Source organism: Miniopterus natalensis, chromosome X (genome assembly GCF_054644295.1).
Source record: "Miniopterus natalensis isolate mMinNat1 chromosome X, mMinNat1.hap1, whole genome shotgun sequence".
In the NCBI taxonomy this organism is placed as follows: Eukaryota; Metazoa; Chordata; class Mammalia; order Chiroptera; family Miniopteridae; genus Miniopterus; species Miniopterus natalensis.
Genome location: NC_142103.1, coordinates 17369755 through 17387167, shown reverse-complemented (window position 1 = coordinate 17387167; position 17413 = coordinate 17369755). Strand labels below are relative to the sequence as shown.

Below are 17413 nucleotides of genomic sequence, written 5' to 3'. Positions count from 1 at the left end.
TTTCTATATATCCCACTTCCTTCCTCTTTCTGAAATCAATAAAAATATATATTTAAAAAATCATCTTGGGGCACACATTTTATTCTAAGATATCCCTAGTTCAGTAGTTATATTTGCAGTGAAGTGGGCTTAGGAGAGATACCTTTGGTCTTGTTCTAAAGCTTATCCATCCCACCAGGTCCTGCCAAGGCAGGATGAGAAAGGTTCTATCAAGAGAAGCCTTTTCACCCTAGCTAGTTTGTCTCAGTGCTTAGAGCGTTGACCTGCACACTGAAGGGTCCCAGTTGGGTTCCGGTCAAGGGCACGTACCTCGGTTGCAGGCTCGATCCCCGGGCCCGGTCGGGGTACGTGCGGGAATCAGCCAATCAAGGTGTTACTCTTATATTGATCTTTCTCTCTCTCTCTCTCCCTCCCTTCCACTCTCTCTGAAAAGCAATGGAAAAAATATCCTTGGGTGAGGATTGAAAAAAAGAGAGAGGCCCTTTCCTGGGAAATGCATAGATCCCTATAGATGGAATTTCAGGAAAGCACAGCACAAATGCCTGACCATCCTTAGTCACCTTGGGAATGATCAGGATGAGAGCTGATTTTTAAGGTAGAAAGGACTTATACAGTTAGGATCTGGAGGCCACAGCAGTATTTACTGAGTAACTCTGATGGGCCTGGTGCTTTGCAAAGCGCTTAACAGGTAGTTGGCAGCATTGCCAAAGTGCAAAAGCCTATGGCAGTGGTGGAGACTTCACTGTCTACCATGAAAATGATCTCTTCACTTTGTATACTTACCTACATCTCTTGGAGATGGTTTTACCTTGAACCTTAGACATATAAAAATAGATTTACTGGTACATCAAAATTCATTAATATTTGGCAAAACCTCCCTGCTTCTTTCCTTATCAGTTTTGACTATTTTGTATTTTATTGGATTAAGACAACAGAAGACTGTATCTCCTTGTCTGAAGCCAGATAGTCTTAGGCTTGCTGCCACACTACTAATACTATAAATGGGAAATTAATAGAAAGCCAGGCTTGCTGAACAACATACAGTTTTCTGTTTTATTCTGCCTCTGAAAACCTGGCCACCGTGTGCTAGTGACAGACCACCATCAGGTGCTTGGACTCATAACATTATGTGTATGCACAATATTGTAGTCATTCTTCACAGGCAACAGATATAATAAGCAGTTGCTACTTTTAACATCCTTATTTCTTTCTTAATGTGTGACAGTAAAAATTAAAAACACTCTTTTACCTTGCCAAAAACAAAATCTGCTTTAAGAGCACAGACAATGTAAAGAGCAGTTTGGTAACATATTCCAGTATTTTAAACTGTGGGTGTCCTTGGACCCAACAGTTTCACGTTTAAGATTTTATCTTGTAGATGTACACACATAAAAAAGTATGTTTAAAGGTGTTTATTGCTGCAGAGTTTATATAGCAGAAACCTGCAAGCAGTCTACATGTCCATATGGCTAAAGAAATGGTGGTATTACCCACAGAATTGATACAGTAACCTAGGTGTTAAGAGTTTCACATCGCCCGTTCGGGCGTGGCTCAGCAGCTGAGCATCGACCTAGGGTCCAGGCGATCGGGGTTCAATTCCCGGTCAGGGCACATGCCCGGGTTGCGGGCTCAATCAATGACTCTCTCATCATTGATGTTTCTCTCTCTCTCCCTCTCCCTTCCTCTCTCTGAAATCAATAAAAATATATTTTAAAAAAAAGAGTTTCACATCAACACTTAGAAATCTACCAAAATGTTATTTAGTGGGGAAAAGATGAGGTGCAGGACTGTATGGATAATATGATCACATTTGTGTAAAAGCTTATTCACATACACTCGTATAAGCTAGGCTTAGGAAATTTATGAAATGATACAGATCAAATTGTTAACCATAGTTACCCCTGAGGAGAGGGACTAGAGTCTTACATGGAAAGAAATTTTTACTTTTCATATATACCCTTGTGTACTATTAGAATGATTTACTACATATGTAATTCACTTTTATAAAGTTAAAATCAGGCTTAACCTTTTTTATTTGCCTTCTATGTTTTGTCTTAGCCAGATAATTACATGAACTATCTCCTAAGAGCTCTCTGGAGAGATCTAGCTTTTTAATGGGAGGGAAAAGAAGGTTAAGGTTTCTGGAGATAGACTTTTAGGTTTTTATATAAGAACAAGTAGAATGGATTGGGAGAAGTTAAAAGATGGTAAAAAACTTTCTATCCCCTGTCCGTCCTATATATGTGGAGGAAAAAAGGGGATACAGGGACTATTTCTTAGAAGGTCTCTGTTGTTTGATATTTTGTTTCTTACAAAACACAAAAAGGCCTGACTATCATAAAATGCAAGGATATTGATAAAGTACAAGTCAGTGTTAGTTGGCTTAAACACTGAAAGAGCATCCTAGGCATCATCTGGAGTTCATGGAAAGACTGCTGGAGGAGAGGGTTGTTAGAACCTATAGATTGAAACTCCAAAAGGGACAGTTCTGGGATTTGCCTCCAGCATCATAGCTTCTTAACATGGAATTCAGGCTTTTTACAAAATGGTCCAAAACACTAAAATTTTATGTCTCTAGAACAGAACCAGTGTGCTTTCCTGAGGACCCCTTACTCCATAAGATAGGATTAATACGGTCAAGAGTACCCATTCTTACAATGTCAAACACTGCTGTGAATGTACAAATTGATAAGGTTTTCTGTAGGGTACTTGGTAATATATATCAAAATCCATAAGAACATGTAAATCTTTTAACTAAGCAACTTCTCTGAGAATTTATCCTAAGGAATAAGTCAGGAGGGGAAATTGCACAGTTTTAAATGCAGAGATGTTCATCGCATCATTATTTGCAATAGCAAAAAGTTGGAAAACAACCCGAATCTATTAATGAGGGACTGGTCCGATAAGTCATGTTTATCCATACAGTCATTAAAAGTCATGTTGATGACAACAATATACAACTACATGTTTTTATGGTGGTAAAATGCACATACCAAAGTGTACGTTAACCATCTTAGGTATACAGTTCAACGATACTGACTTTGTTCACATTATTGTGCAGCCATTACCACTGTCCATCTTCAGAGCTCTTTATCTTGTATAATTGAAGCTTTCTACCCATTGAACAATAATTCATTCCACCTCTGCCCTCAGCCCCTGGCAACTACCATTCTACTTTCTGTCTCTCTGATTTTGACTTTTCTGAATACCTCATCTTAGTGGAATTGTCTTTTTGTGGCTGGCTTATTTCACTTAGCATATCTTCAGGTTCGTTTATGTTGTAGCATAACGTGGACTATTCTTCCTTTTGAAGGCTGAATAATATTCCATTGTGTGTATATACCACATTTTGCTTATCCATCTGTCAGTGGGCATTTGGGTTGCTTTCATGTTTTTGCTGTTGTGAATAATGCTCTTCCAGGAACATGTGCACAGGTGCTGCCTGACATGGGGCTGAGGTGTGAGGTATGAGTAGCTGCCAAGAGCTGAAACGGATCAAAATCAACTGCAGTTTTCTGTTCAAGTCTTCCCCAGAAGTTGCAAGCCTTCAATAGACTCTAGAGTTCGAAAATAGTTACACTGGCCAAGTCTGTCTGATGTAACTGTTGTCTAGGTAGGAAGGTAGATTTCTGGTGCTCTCTCATCTTCTCAGAGTCCTCCCTCTAATAAATATTTAGGTGGAATTCAAATATACAGTTGACCATTTTAATATGTTTTTAAGGATTCAGATTATAAAGCAGTGATCTCAGTTTTGTAAATATATGTGCATAGAAGAAAGATTGGAAGGAAATATATGAAAATGGGAATAACGGTCACTACTGAGGGGCAGGGTTATAGTTTTTAATATTCTTCCTACATTTCTGTAATCTCCAAATAGGTTTCTGTAACTTCTTTATAATCAGAAAGAAATGATCCCTAATAAAAGAACAAAGACCTCCTCCAGGTGTCTGTTCAACTTGGGAACACAGCCATAGTGGCAGTGTTCCTCAGTTGATCTCAAAAGAGTTAGTAGCTTACCTGTACCCCCTTTTCCCTTTTATTGAATAAAAAGCAAAACTTTCTTATTTATAGGTAAATGCCAAAGAGCTTGATCCAAAATATGCTCATATCCAAGTCACTTATGTGAAGCCCTACTTTGATGACAAAGAACTTACAGAAAGAAAGACTGAGTTTGAAAGAAACCATAATATCAACAAATTTGTTTTTGAGGCTCCTTATACATTATCTGGTAAAAAGCAAGGCTGCATAGAAGAACAGTGCAAACGCCGTACAATCCTGACCAGTAAGTAGGACTTTGCATATAACTTGTCTGACTTGATCCTTTGTAAGAAACACAAGTAGCAGCTGGCCAGCCAGGAAATGTAACTGAAATTTTAATCATTCATTGTTCTGCTGTTCAGCCACTGGCTTGCACAAACATGGGCATGTGATAAAACCATGGTTATTCTATATGTAAATCGTGATTGCTCTGAGGTGTCTCATAAAGAGAATTTCTTTCTCTCAATCCTGAAGTAATAAGGTACTATGTGGTACCCTAAGCTATTGTCTAGAGAAGGCATGGGGGAAATTAAGCACAGTGGATTTTTAAAAATAATTTGGCTGTTCGAGTAAACGACTTTTTAAGATAGTAAATCAATCTTAACATTTCAATAGCTTCAAACTCGTTTCCATATGTGAAGAAGAGGATCCCTATAAACTATGAGCAGCAGATTAACTTAAAGCCAATTGATGTTGCTACTGATGAGATAAAAGATAAAACTGCAGAGCTGCAAAAACTTTGCTCTTCTGCTGATGTGGACATGATTCAGCTCCAACTTAAATTGCAGGGCTGTGTTTCAGTGCAGGTATGTTGGTTGCTAAACATGTATTAAGTGTTTCTTGATGTTCCTCTTGCTTTCCCAAGGGCACAGAGGAAGCATTAATTACAATTGTGTGTTATAGTCTTATTGAGTGCAAATACCTGTGCCTTTTTTATTAACTCAGTACAGATACTGTGTTCAATTTCAATAAATAAATTTTGTGTTGTGTCAGAGGACTTGAACATAAATCCCTCTGAATATAGCCAAACTCTGTATTTACATATCAGAAATCATTACCTAATTTATTAGAATATCATCTTTGCAGATTATTTGCTTTAGTTAATCATTTTTCAAATAACCTTATAGTAATAATAGTAAATATGTTTCTCAGGTGCAGATTTTTAATGTATTTGGGTTTTTTTTAAAAAAGAGAAATGCAAAAATTACTTTTTGATTACATTCTGACAACTCTCATATTTCTCCTTCTGTAATTTAGGTAAATGCTGGTCCTTTAGCATATGCAAGGGCTTTCTTAAATGATAGCCAAGCTAGCAAGTATCCACCTAAGAAAGTCAATGAGTTGAAAGACATGTTTAGGTAAGTGCTTTGTAGTTTTCAGATCAGACCTCTAGTCTTTACTCCATTTTTTCTTAAACCAAAATATTCACCAAATAATATCCATCCAAAAAAGGGCACTCTCTATTCTCTTTACAGTATTTTAAGTGACCTCCTAATGGTAATTTAGTGAGTAAATTTGGGATCTCTTTCTTGCTGCAGGACATTAACAGTGTTCTAGTGACACAAGAGATTAACTATACCAACTTATTATTGCTTTGGATGTTGTGACACAAACACAAGCCTAAATTCATTATGCAGTTTCCTCCTTTGCCCCACTGACCTCATGCCACAGCATTTCTGACCATTTAGGATGGGAATGAAAGGTTGAAGAGGCTTGCCTCCTGTCCTGTGTCCTTAGTTCTACTTGTATTCTGCCAGTCTAGGGCATTTAATATAAGCTTGTCTTCAGTGAGCATTCCTGTAAGCTAAGGGATGTCTGAATCTATGTAATATATGAGAAGAGTTTACATTCAGAATAAGAGAGACAGTTGAATAAATAGACTAAACAGAAAGATGGTAAGTTACCCATTCATTTGCTCCCAACTTATTTCATTTACTTTTCCTGTCTATGTGTTATCAGCTAGGTGTTCCAGGTTGCAGAGTAACCAGTAGTCATTCATTCACCAATATTTATTAGTGCCTGGAATGTACAAAAAGATTCTACTAGTTGCTATGATGGGGATACAAAACAAATGGGCAGTGAGGTACTTTGTCTCCTAAGACCTACACTCTAATTATGGATATTAAACATAAACACACAAAATAATGGAAAAATCCTTTTATGATGTCATCCACTCTGCCCACTCTTACGAGCCCAGGGCAGATGCTTCATCCCTACGGCACCCAGAACTGTACTGGGTACATAGTCCCAAATAAATTATTTTTTAATGAATGACTCATATAAAGATACAAATTAATGTTAGCACAAATTTAGCTAATATAATGACAAGTAAATGACTGAGGAAGTAGGCGTCCTGTACATTTTGAACCAAGTTTTAAAGGACGTAAGAAACTGGAGAGAAAAGACAGAAAACAAAGGAAAGGTTAGTTCAGATATGACGTGGTATTAGCAAAGGCACAGGGGAAAAATACAGTATTCTTATTTTCCTTCTAGGCAAGCAAGCCATGGTTAAAGTTAATATCAGAATGATTGTCAGCGAGACTTTCTGGGAGTAAATAACAAAACCTTCATCTTTGATCTTCATCCACAGGAAATTCATACAAGCATGCAGCATCGCACTTGAACTAAATGAGCGGCTAATTAAAGAGGATCAGATTGAGTACCATGAAGGGCTAAAGTCAAATTTCAGAGAAATGGTGAAAGAATTGTCTGACATTATCCATGAGCAGGCAAGTATTAGGGTGGTTGAACATGAAAACATGATCTTGGGTCCTTAAACTATTACTTAACAAAATCTATTCAAAGTGTATTAGCTTGAAATTATTCAGTCTGTATTTTAAAATTTGCTCATATTATCATTAATCATTTAAATGACATAATGCTAACCAAACTTGAAGCAATTATTCAAGGCAATTGATAAAGCAATTATCAGATATAAACCATATTGTTCTTTGTGCCACAATGCCATTAAAAGTGACTAGCTGATCAAGTCTGAATTGATCTACTGTGCACATGGATAAGAGTCTCTCAAGAAGGTTCCTAAAGAAGTTAATGATTGGCTCAATAGCCAAATCCCTAAATGAATATCCCTACTGTGGCTGTAAGAAACTAGATACTGTCCTTTAGGTAAGATACTGAGTGATTTCCAAAATTTAGAAATTTTCTTAATACTCATACAGCCTGTGAAACTCACTATTTTCATAAAAGTTCTTAGCATTTTAATCTATGACTGAGTGAAAATGACAATTTAACTTAGTAAAACCCAACCTGTAAAATACAGAAACAAAGACCCTTTATCACGTAGAGCCAAATTATGCCATTATTAGGTAGTTAGGACTTTTATATAGCTACGTACCTTAAAACTGGTGTACTCCTGGATTATCCTGGGGAAACTTCACTGCTATATTGGGGTCCTGAAATTTGTATTTACAACCACCCTATACATGGACTGTCTTAAGTATTTTAACATCTTAAACACGCGTGTAAAAGTCTCAGAATGACGGCCTAGTCCCTCATTGGCTTAGCCTATTAAGCTTATAAAGTCTCCTTCATTTCCTTACTCAGGAAAACACCCACTAAGATAAATATTTGCTTTAGAAACACTTCAAACTCTCAATTTTTAAGAAATTAAGACTCAAAAGAAACAAGATAACTACAACCCTTTAGAAAACACATTCTTAAAGATGGTTCCAGAAAGGAGACCATCATCTGTCCCACTGCCTGTATTTCAGTGATTACTTGAAGGCACTTACCCTCATGAGACTGCCACAGAAAAGTTGTACTTACAAACAAGCTGACAGTGGTTAGCATCCAAAGGATTTCAGTGTGATGATGGAGAAGAGAAGGGAAGAATTTTTCTAGGAAAACAACTAGTTGGCTTTAAATCAAGTTCTACTTCTCTGAATTTATTTTGTCTGCTTTTTCTAAGAAAGAGCTATGGGGATTTTAGTTACTGTTAGTCCAAGGCTGCATTGAGCAACCAGGAGTCTAACTTTCCAACATCTGCTCAGTATAGAGAATCCAGTCAGCCACACTTTCATTATCCCATCTGTTCGATGACCAGTTGGTTGTCCCAGTCTCCTCCTTGCCCTTCTCTGTGGCTGAAAATCTTGTTGGCTTGAGGAGTCTGGAATCAGTGTTCTTTTTCTTCTTTTTCTATCTTTACTTCTATTAGCCCCCTTAGGAATGATTGCATACTGTTCTAAGCATCCCTTTGCTGCTCAGTTTTCAGAGGCCCTTTTTTGTCTCCTAGGAAGATGGGGAACCATTTCACTTTCTTTATTGTTTCTATCTCAAACTCAGCCCATAAATACAGTGGGAGTATACCTTTCTTTACCATCACTTTTCTGAGGTGTACTTTTATCAAATAGGTGACATGATTTATTCCTAGAAACTGTCCAGTTTATCAGTTTCTGTTCTTCATAATCCATAGGAAAAAAAACACACAGCAAAAGCTCCTCCTTCACAAAAGATATAAAATAATTACACATGTCATTTTAAGCCAATGTCTACTATATTGAAATTGTTTAATTTGCATGCAGCTGCATGACCTAACTGCATGAACTCTTAAGATATTCAAATTGAAAACAAATTATTCAGATTACTGCTATTACTGTGATCAAGATATTTAGAGCAATCATTTTATAGTTTTCCCCCATGAACCGTAGATTTTACAAATCTGCTCTCGTATTTCCCACCTGTCTCATTTAATTCCCATAAATCATGACTATTTTATTTAGTTGTAGAGACCAGTATTTTAGACACTTGAGATTATATATTGCTAGCTAACCAAGGAAAATCTTAGTTTCTGTTGGTTTATATTTATGCAAGCTCTCTTGTCCTAATATATCATATTCAGATGTGCCTTACTTGAGGCAAATGTTGACTTTATAGTCAATTTTTGTAAATCAATATTTTCTATTAGACTCTCATATAAAAGAAAGCCCCTTTTTGGTCACATATGTTGAAACATTATTTCCCAAAGGAAAATATAATACAGAATAAAATAAACTGTTAACATGTACTGAAATATGAGTTATTCTGTTGAGCCCCATAAGTGATTATTTAACAAAAAGATATGGCTTGGCTATTTCTTTTCAATATAATGTGTTACAGTACTAAAATATACAGTCCTTTTAAAAATTTCTTCAAGCTGTTGACTTTTAAAAAGGGACTTATATTGTCTTAAACCTATTAATTACAGACTTCTTAATCAGATAGAGTTTGTGGTGGCCATTGTAGTGTCTGTTTGGTATGTTTTATTTTCTTTACAATGAGTTGCCCTTTACAGCAGTCACATCTGAAAGGTGTAGGTAATCAACTAGTCATCTCTTAAACATCTATATGCTTTCAGGTTCATGTCATGAGTGGTGATTGTTATAAAGAGGAGTTGTTTCTATTAGGGACTTTATATAAGACATGATTTGTAGCAACGTAAGGGATATGATGCATTACTGCCACCATAGACCAATTTGCAGGTTTAATACTCAAGTTTCAGAGCTAACTTGAGAGAACCAAGTACTGAAAACTTGAAACCTAAGTTGGGATGGTATGGTGAAGAGATTGGATGTTATGTGTATGCTATTCTTTTCTTTCACCTAATCTAAACATAAGATCTCTGTTGCTTTTGATCACACAAAGTAGATAATTTAAAAGTATGTATACTAATATGGGTATATATGTTTATATATTTATGGGATATAAGAATATTTTTATGAAGTTCACATTCATAAAAATCTATCAATTAGCTTATATAATTACAGAGCATGTTTAGAAATAAGCACTTATGACTTTTTCTCATCATTTAATATTATTTTCCAAGTCTCCAGGGAAGGTGCATGGGTATCTGCATGTTTGAAAAGCCCCACAGGTGATCCTGAGACCTACTATGCTAGAAGATGGTCCGTAAACTCATATCGAAGAGCCCACTGTTTAGAGCTCTTGTTATGATCGTGTATTAAAAAACACTTTAAAGATTACATTACCTCTCACTTCTTACTGAATTTTGCATTATACAATCTTGTGTTTTTCTTAATGAGTAACCAGATCTTTTCTGCTTTTTTGCTACGCTGCCTTTGTAATACAGCTTTGAAGACTTAAGTCGGTAATGTTATTTTTTTGCTCTTTTTGCTTGATGTCATTTTAAATAGCTAAGTGTCACTGATAAATTGAAATATGCCTGTAATTTCAGAAACACATACTTTTGGGCAGTGGCTATTTTGCTTCCTGATAAACATGCAGATTTCCTTTGTTTTAGATATTACAAGAAGACACGATGCATTCTCCCTGGATGAACAACACGTTACATGTATTTTGTGCAATTAGTGGTACATCGAGTGACAGAGGTTATGGTTCCCCGAGATATGCTGCTGAAATATGAGGACCCACAGATGTAACACAAGATCGAGACTGACCTTTCTCAGGAATATTTGGAGCTGTGCAAATGTTAAAATTGAAAGATTTGATGTACATGGAGTGTTTCCTTCTGACACCAAAATGTTCATGCTTTCAAACAGGGTGCTTACATATTTGTAAATATTTAAGCAACGTGGAAGTGCCTGAAAAATTGCACCCCTGTGCTTGGTTTATACTTTTTTAGGTAAATCTATATACTGAGAAATAGAACTCAAAAACATAAATTCAAATTGCTTAATTATTGCTTAAAATAATAATGGTACTATGTAAAATTGTATAACGGAACACAATAAAAGGTAAAACTTATTTGTAATTAGAAGTGAAGGAAATAATACTTTGAACTTAGCATTTTTTTTTTTTTTTTTGACAGCACACTCAATTCATTATACTAATCCTTAGAGAAAAAATGGTCAAATTTCCATAAAACATGGATATTTCAGATTGGGGAGATAATTTAGAGTCTTGCCTACTGGTAGTCAAGGCTGGGCTAAAAGAAACAAAAGCATTATTTAAAAAGGAAAATTTCACAAAGAAAGCACATACATAGAAATACCAAGATCACTGTTCCTTCAGTCTGTTCCTTTTGATCTGATGATGCCAGGTAATCAAATTGGTCTCCTCCAACACACAAGATGAGGGATTCACATGTGGCATGGGATTCCCTAGCAAGCGGCATCTGTTGCCAGAACTTTATCATCTGAGGCTATCCATTAGCTAAAAAAACATTTCTGAGAATTTGCAGTCAGTACATGCTATGCAACTTCAAAGTTGGGAAGCAGAGTCTGAGGTAGGGATTTGTAATGATTATTTTCTTCAGTTTACAAGGTTAAGAAGCATTTTGCTAGAACTTAATGGTTGTAGCATTTCTTGGGTCAGTATACATAACCACCGCAGACTTAGCAACTGCAAGCTAGGAATTACATTTCTAACAATGAAGAAATCTCAGACTACCTAAATAATTCAGGAGAAACCAAGATGTGAAGAACTTTTTTAGCTTGAATTATCCATATAATTTTGGCTGCTTTTCATGTAAATTTTAAGTTTTAGACTTATTTTTCTTATGTAGGTTAGCCTATTTTGCAAACAACAGAAAAACAGACACTGAAGTATAAATGGATTGTATGGAACCTTGGCTTTTTAAATACTTTGTGATCAAGTAAATCTTTGAGATTATGCATCTGACTTGGTCATTTTTCTTTATATTTTTTTATTTTCAATTACAGTTGACATACAATATTCTGCTAGTTTCAGGTATACATCCCAGTGATTAGACATTATATAACTTACAAAATGATCATCTCAATAAATCTCGTACCCATCTGACACACTATACATAGTTATTAGAATATTATCTACTATATTCCCTATGCTGTACTTTACATCCCCATGACTATTCTGTAACTACCAATTTGTACTTCTTACTCTCCTCACCTTTTTCACTCATCCCCTCACCCCCTCTCCCATCTGGCAGCCATCAGAATGTTCTCTGTATCTATGAGTCTGTTTCTGTTCCACTTGTTTATTTTGCTTTTTAGATCCAATTGTTGATAGATACGTATTTATTGCCATTTTATTATTCACATTTTTATCTTTTTTCTTCTTCTTTTTAAAGAAGACCCTTTAACATTTCATGTAATACTGGTTTAGTGGTGATGAACTCCATTAGCTTTTCCTTGTCTGGGAAGCTCTTTATCTGTCCTTCAGTTCTAAATGATAGCTTGAGTAATCTTGGTTGTAGGTCGTATATTTTGAGCCAGTTCCTTCTGGTCTGCAAAGTTTCTGTTAAGAAATCAGCTGACAGTCTTATCAGAGCTTCCTTGTAAGTAAGTAACTGCTTTTCTCTTGCTGCTTTTAAGATTCTCTCTTTGTCTTTAACCTTTTGCATTTTAATTATCATGTGTCTTAGTATGGGCTTCTTTGGGTTCATCTTGCTTGGGACGTACTTTCTGGACTTATATGTCTATTTCCTTCACCAGGTTAGGAAAGTTTTCCATCATTATTTTTTCCCATTGATTTTTTTTTTTTTTTTAAGAGAGAGTGGGAGGGAGGGGGGAGAAAGAGAAACAAACATCAGTGTGAGAGAGACACATCGACTGGTTGCCTCCTGTACACACCCCGACCGGGGTCAGCCAGGAATTGAACCTGCAACCCAGGTACATGCCCTAAACCGGGAATCGAATCCTCAACCCTCCAGTTCATGGGCTGACACTGTAACCACTGAGTGACACCAGTCAGGGCCCATCATTTTTTTTTTTCTTCCATCATTTTTTTACATAGGGTTTTTAATTCTTCTGGCATCACCATGATGCAAATGTTAGTATGCTTGAAGTTGTCCCAGAGGCTCCTTATACTATTCTCATTTGGGGGGATTTTTTTTCTTTTTGCTGTTCTCATTAGGTGTTTTCTGCTTTCTTGCAAATCTCTGATTGATCCTCTGGTTCATCTATTTTACTATTGGTTCCCTATAATGTATTCTTCATTTCAGTTAATGTATTCTTCATTTCTAACTGGTTCCTTTCTATGTTTTCTAGTTCTGTTTTATGTTTCTTATCTTTTTGTTGACATTCTCACTAAGTTCATCTACTCTTCCCCTAAATTCATTGAACATCCTTATGAACAGTGATTTTTTTTTTAATCCTTACCTGAGGTTATATTTTTATTGATTTTTAGAGAGAGAGGAAGGGGGAGAGAGAGAGAAAGAAACATCAATTGGTTGCCTCCCGTATGTGCCCCAACTGGGGATTGAACCCACAACCTAGGTATATGCTCTCCCCTGGAATTGAACCTGCAACCTTTTGGTACATGGGACGACACTCCAACTGACCAAGCCAAGCAGGGCATAACCAATGTTTAGAACTATGCATCTGGTAGATTGTCTGTATTTTGTTTAGCTATTTTTCTGGAGTTTTGTTCTTTCATTTGGGACACATTTTTTCTCTCCACATTTTGGCTGCTTCTCTGTTTGTTTCTGTGTATTAGGTAGAGCTGCTGCATCTCCTAAGCTTGGTAGAGTGGCCTTATGAAGTAGGTGTCCTATGGGTCCAGTGGCACAGGTTCCATTCCCCTGAGCTGGGCACTCCAGGTACACTCATCTTGTGGGCTGTGTATACCCTCCTGTTATAGTTGATCCTTGATTACTATTGGCACATTAATGGGATGGATTTACCCCCAGGTCAATCAGACTGGCTGTAAGGACTGACTTCAACCACCATGGAGGAAAAGCTATGCAGGGGCCCACCCCAAGGAGCAGGGCTTAGTCTGCTCCTTGAGTTGTTGGGTGGTGCTTCAACATGATCTGAAGCTGTTCACTGGAGTATGCTGGCCCTGGGGCCTCCCCAGAGTTGCAAGGCAAGGTCAGCTGCCACCTGTGTTCTTCCCTGGGCCATCAAGTATGAGCTACAAAATGATCTATACATGTCTGCTTGTGCTGGGTTTGGAGGTGCCCCAGTGAGATTAAGCTGAAAACCAAGGCCGACAGTCCCTAGTGCCGGGCCTGGAGCCATTTAGCAAGAGGTATGGGCCACGCCAAGGCCAGATGTTGTTTGTTTGAGAAATTTGAAGAAAGTCTGAAGCATGAGCCAAGACAGGCCATTCATTTGGAAAAGCCACTGGGAATAGCTTGGGTGGGCCTGCAAGTTGGGTGAGGCAGGGTCTCAGGGAATCATCAGGGTGGGGCAAACAATGATAGCCAAGTTGATGGAGACTCAGATATGATGCTCGCCTGCTGGCTCAGAAAAGGAACAATGGCCTCTGCCCTCACTTCTCTATGGGAGAAAGCTGCCCCCCCCCCCCAGATCTTGCCCTGATGCCAGAGAATTCAGTTCCTCCCTGTATGTCTCTGGTGCCTTTGAGCTGCTTCCCCAGTGCTGGAACCCAGAAGGAGTGAGCCTGAGTAAGTCTGTGCATACCGCCTTTTAAGAGGAACACCTGGAACTCCCACAGCTTCTGTCTCATTTAGCCATGATCCCCACTGGTTTTAACAGCCATAAGTTATGGGGACTTCTCTTCCTGGCACTGGAATCCTGGTCTGGGCGGCCTGGTGTGGGGCTGGGACGCCTTGTTCCTAAAGGGTGACCTCTGAAGCTGAGATATCCCTCCTGATTTTTTTCTGCCTGTGGGTATGGAACTAGCCCATTCCTCATCTCTGCCCCACCTACCAGTTTCAGGCAGTTCTGAATCATAGTTCCGTAGTTATAATTTTGATGTGGTTATGGGAGAATGTGAGTACCACATTTACCTACGCTGCCATATGGATTGGAAGCCAGTAATCCCTTGGCCATTTTTCTTTACATGCCATTTTTAAACTTTCAGGGGGGCATGAAATTAATTATTGAAGACTAACTTGGTAGTTTAATAGGGATTCAGAAATTTCAGAGGCAGTTTGTAATTCCTTAATATCTTGGAGTGACCTGTAGAGTTAGTTTACACTTTAAAGTGATTATATTTGGCATGAATGTGAAAGGAACTGTCACTAGAGTGCTGCCATGTGAGAATGCGGCATCTTGGGAAAGCCAGCACTCTTGTCGATAATTAGTTCCTGTCACATCACCAAGCACACTGTTATGCACTGTGGGTAATTATTTAAAGTACAGTCAAACCTCAGTTCTCGAACATCTCCTATCTCAATAATTTCGGTTCTCAACCAAGTTGTTCACAGGAAACAATGTCTCAGTTGTTGAACAAAACTTCAGTTTTCAACCCGACAACCCTTTCATGCTGATACCTGTATGATCAGTCACGTATCTCTCAGGCAACAAACAAAGGAGAGAATGTATGCGTATAAGTCAGTTTACCGCTAAACTTCACTTTGTTGACATCTCAGGAAATTGTGTTGTGAATATTTTCTAATTGGAAAAAATGATTCATTTTTTTCAACACACCGCTTCCCAGGCAGCCTCCTGGAATGATTTAAGTTCAAGAACTGAGGTTCCACTGGCCCCTGCCCTCAAGGAACTTGCGTCTAGTTGAGGAGGCAAGATATACACAAAAGGAAATAATACAAGAATTAACAATATAAGTTGTATATGAGCATTGCCAAATATTCATTTGGTCGTCCTTAACTTTTTTTTGTCCTTAACTCAGCACATTCACAGAATGAGAGGTCACTGTGAATTGCAGTGTTCAGGGATGGTTTCATGGACAAAAGTAAGCCTTGAACAGGCTTTCAAAATGAGAGGCTATTTTAAGCAGGAGGAACATCATAAGCAAAGGTACAAAAAGAATTAGCAGAAGTTCAGGGGATGGAGAGGAAACCAGTTTTTTCAAGAAAGTGGTAGGTGGTACATGTGGAAACAAAATTTGCACCTAGATTTTGGAAGCCTTCAGTGCCAGGTTAATAGTGTTTGAACTTGACTCAGTAAACGGGGGAGCCAGTCAAGGTTTTTAATCATAGACATTACTTGATTAAATGTTATTTTTAGAGATTAAATCCTTTATATTGTAGTTTAATATATTTAATCCTTTATATGTGTATTTGAGTCAGAGAGAGATGGAAATATGGAAACCAATTAGACAGCTACTGCAGTATTCTGGTTATGGGTTCATAAATCCCTAGATATGAGTAAAGAATAGAAAAGAAAGGACAAGCACAAGAGGTATTTTGAAAGACTGGACATGACTTACTGATGGCTAAGGAGAAAAAAGGAAAAGTTGAAAATAATTTTTTGTCCAGTGGCCAATGAGTTCTCCTGATCATGACACAATTTTCCTAGATTTATTTTGCCAACTTTCAGAGTATGGGCAGAAAATTACAGAGAACAACAGCCTTGGAACTTTGACCAACATACCATAGAACAAGAGATTACTCACTGGTTAATTAAACAAAATAGGTCAGCATAATAAAAGCCTTTTTATTGTAAATACTACTTTTATCTGAGGTGAAGAACCTGAACAATGTATTGGAATAATAGGAATTTCCAAACTCTTGAAAATATTCATAATCAGATATATATTTCAGGCTCTGATCCACAAAATGTTGGGCTATCTTCAGTCTCAGTCTTGTTGTAACAGTGTATTACTTCAGCTATCAAAACACACAGGGAAGGAATAGAATAAAAGTTGGTTGTGCATGGGGACTGGGTTTGTTTAACAAGGCTATTCCCCTATCCTGGGAGCTGGCTAATAAGAGTGCTTTATTTATCTGGTCCATTTACAATAAATGCTTTTTTTCTAGTCCCTAACCACATAATAGTCGCTCTCTAAGAAAAGTGTGTGTGGTTTTTTTATCGAACTCCTGCTTGAAGTTGTAACTAAATTCTTCAAAGATTTTGCCTCTGTGTATGGCATTTTAAAACATTTTCCAACATGCTTTTTTCTCTTCTGTTTTTATTAAGATACTATTCACATACCATACAATTCACCCATTTAAAATGCAAAATTCCATGGATTTTAGTATATTCATTGAGTTGCGCAACCAGCACCACAATTAGTTTTAGAATATTTTTATCACCCCAAAATGAAACCCCAAACATGTTAGCAGTAACTGCTCATTCACCCCCTAGCCCCTGACAACCATTAGTTTATTTTCTGTGTCTGTGGATTTGCCTGTTCTTGACATTTTATGTAAACGGAATCATACATTTGTGGCCTTTTGTGACTGGCTTTTTTCATTTAGCATGATGTTTTCAAGGTTCATCCATGTTGCAGCATAAATTAGTACTTCATTTCTTTTTTAAATAAGTTTTTTATTGATTTCAGAGAGAGGGAGGGAGAAGGAAAGAGAGGTATAATCATCGCTGAGAGAGAAACATGGATCGGCTGCCTCCTGCAGGTGCCCTACTGGGGATGGAGCCTGCAACCCGTGCATGTGCCCTGACTGGGAAGTGAACCGGCGACTTCCTGGTGCATAGGACGATGCTCAAAGAACTGAGCCACACCAGCTGGGCAGTATTTCATTCCTTTTTACAGCTGGATAATATTCCTTTGTATGAATAAACTACATTTTATCCATTCATTAGTTGAT

At 37.5% G+C, this 17413-nt stretch overlaps 1 protein-coding gene across 2 annotated transcripts in view; it reads left to right on the top strand.

The window, feature by feature from the left end:
• DOCK11 (dedicator of cytokinesis 11) overlaps positions 1-11627 on the top strand; it is a 172129-nt gene extending 160502 nt beyond the window's left edge. For both annotated transcript variants that reach the window (XM_016202704.2, XM_087829402.1), the window contains 5 exons: positions 4072-4282; positions 4654-4844; positions 5296-5396; positions 6629-6767; positions 10295-11627. In XM_016202704.2, the coding sequence (XP_016058190.2) occupies positions 4072-4282; positions 4654-4844; positions 5296-5396; positions 6629-6767; positions 10295-10417 (765 nt within the window). In that variant the 3' untranslated portion in view covers positions 10418-11627. The remainder of the gene's footprint in view (positions 1-4071; positions 4283-4653; positions 4845-5295; positions 5397-6628; positions 6768-10294) is intronic.
• Positions 11628-17413: the final 5786 nt, after the last annotated feature.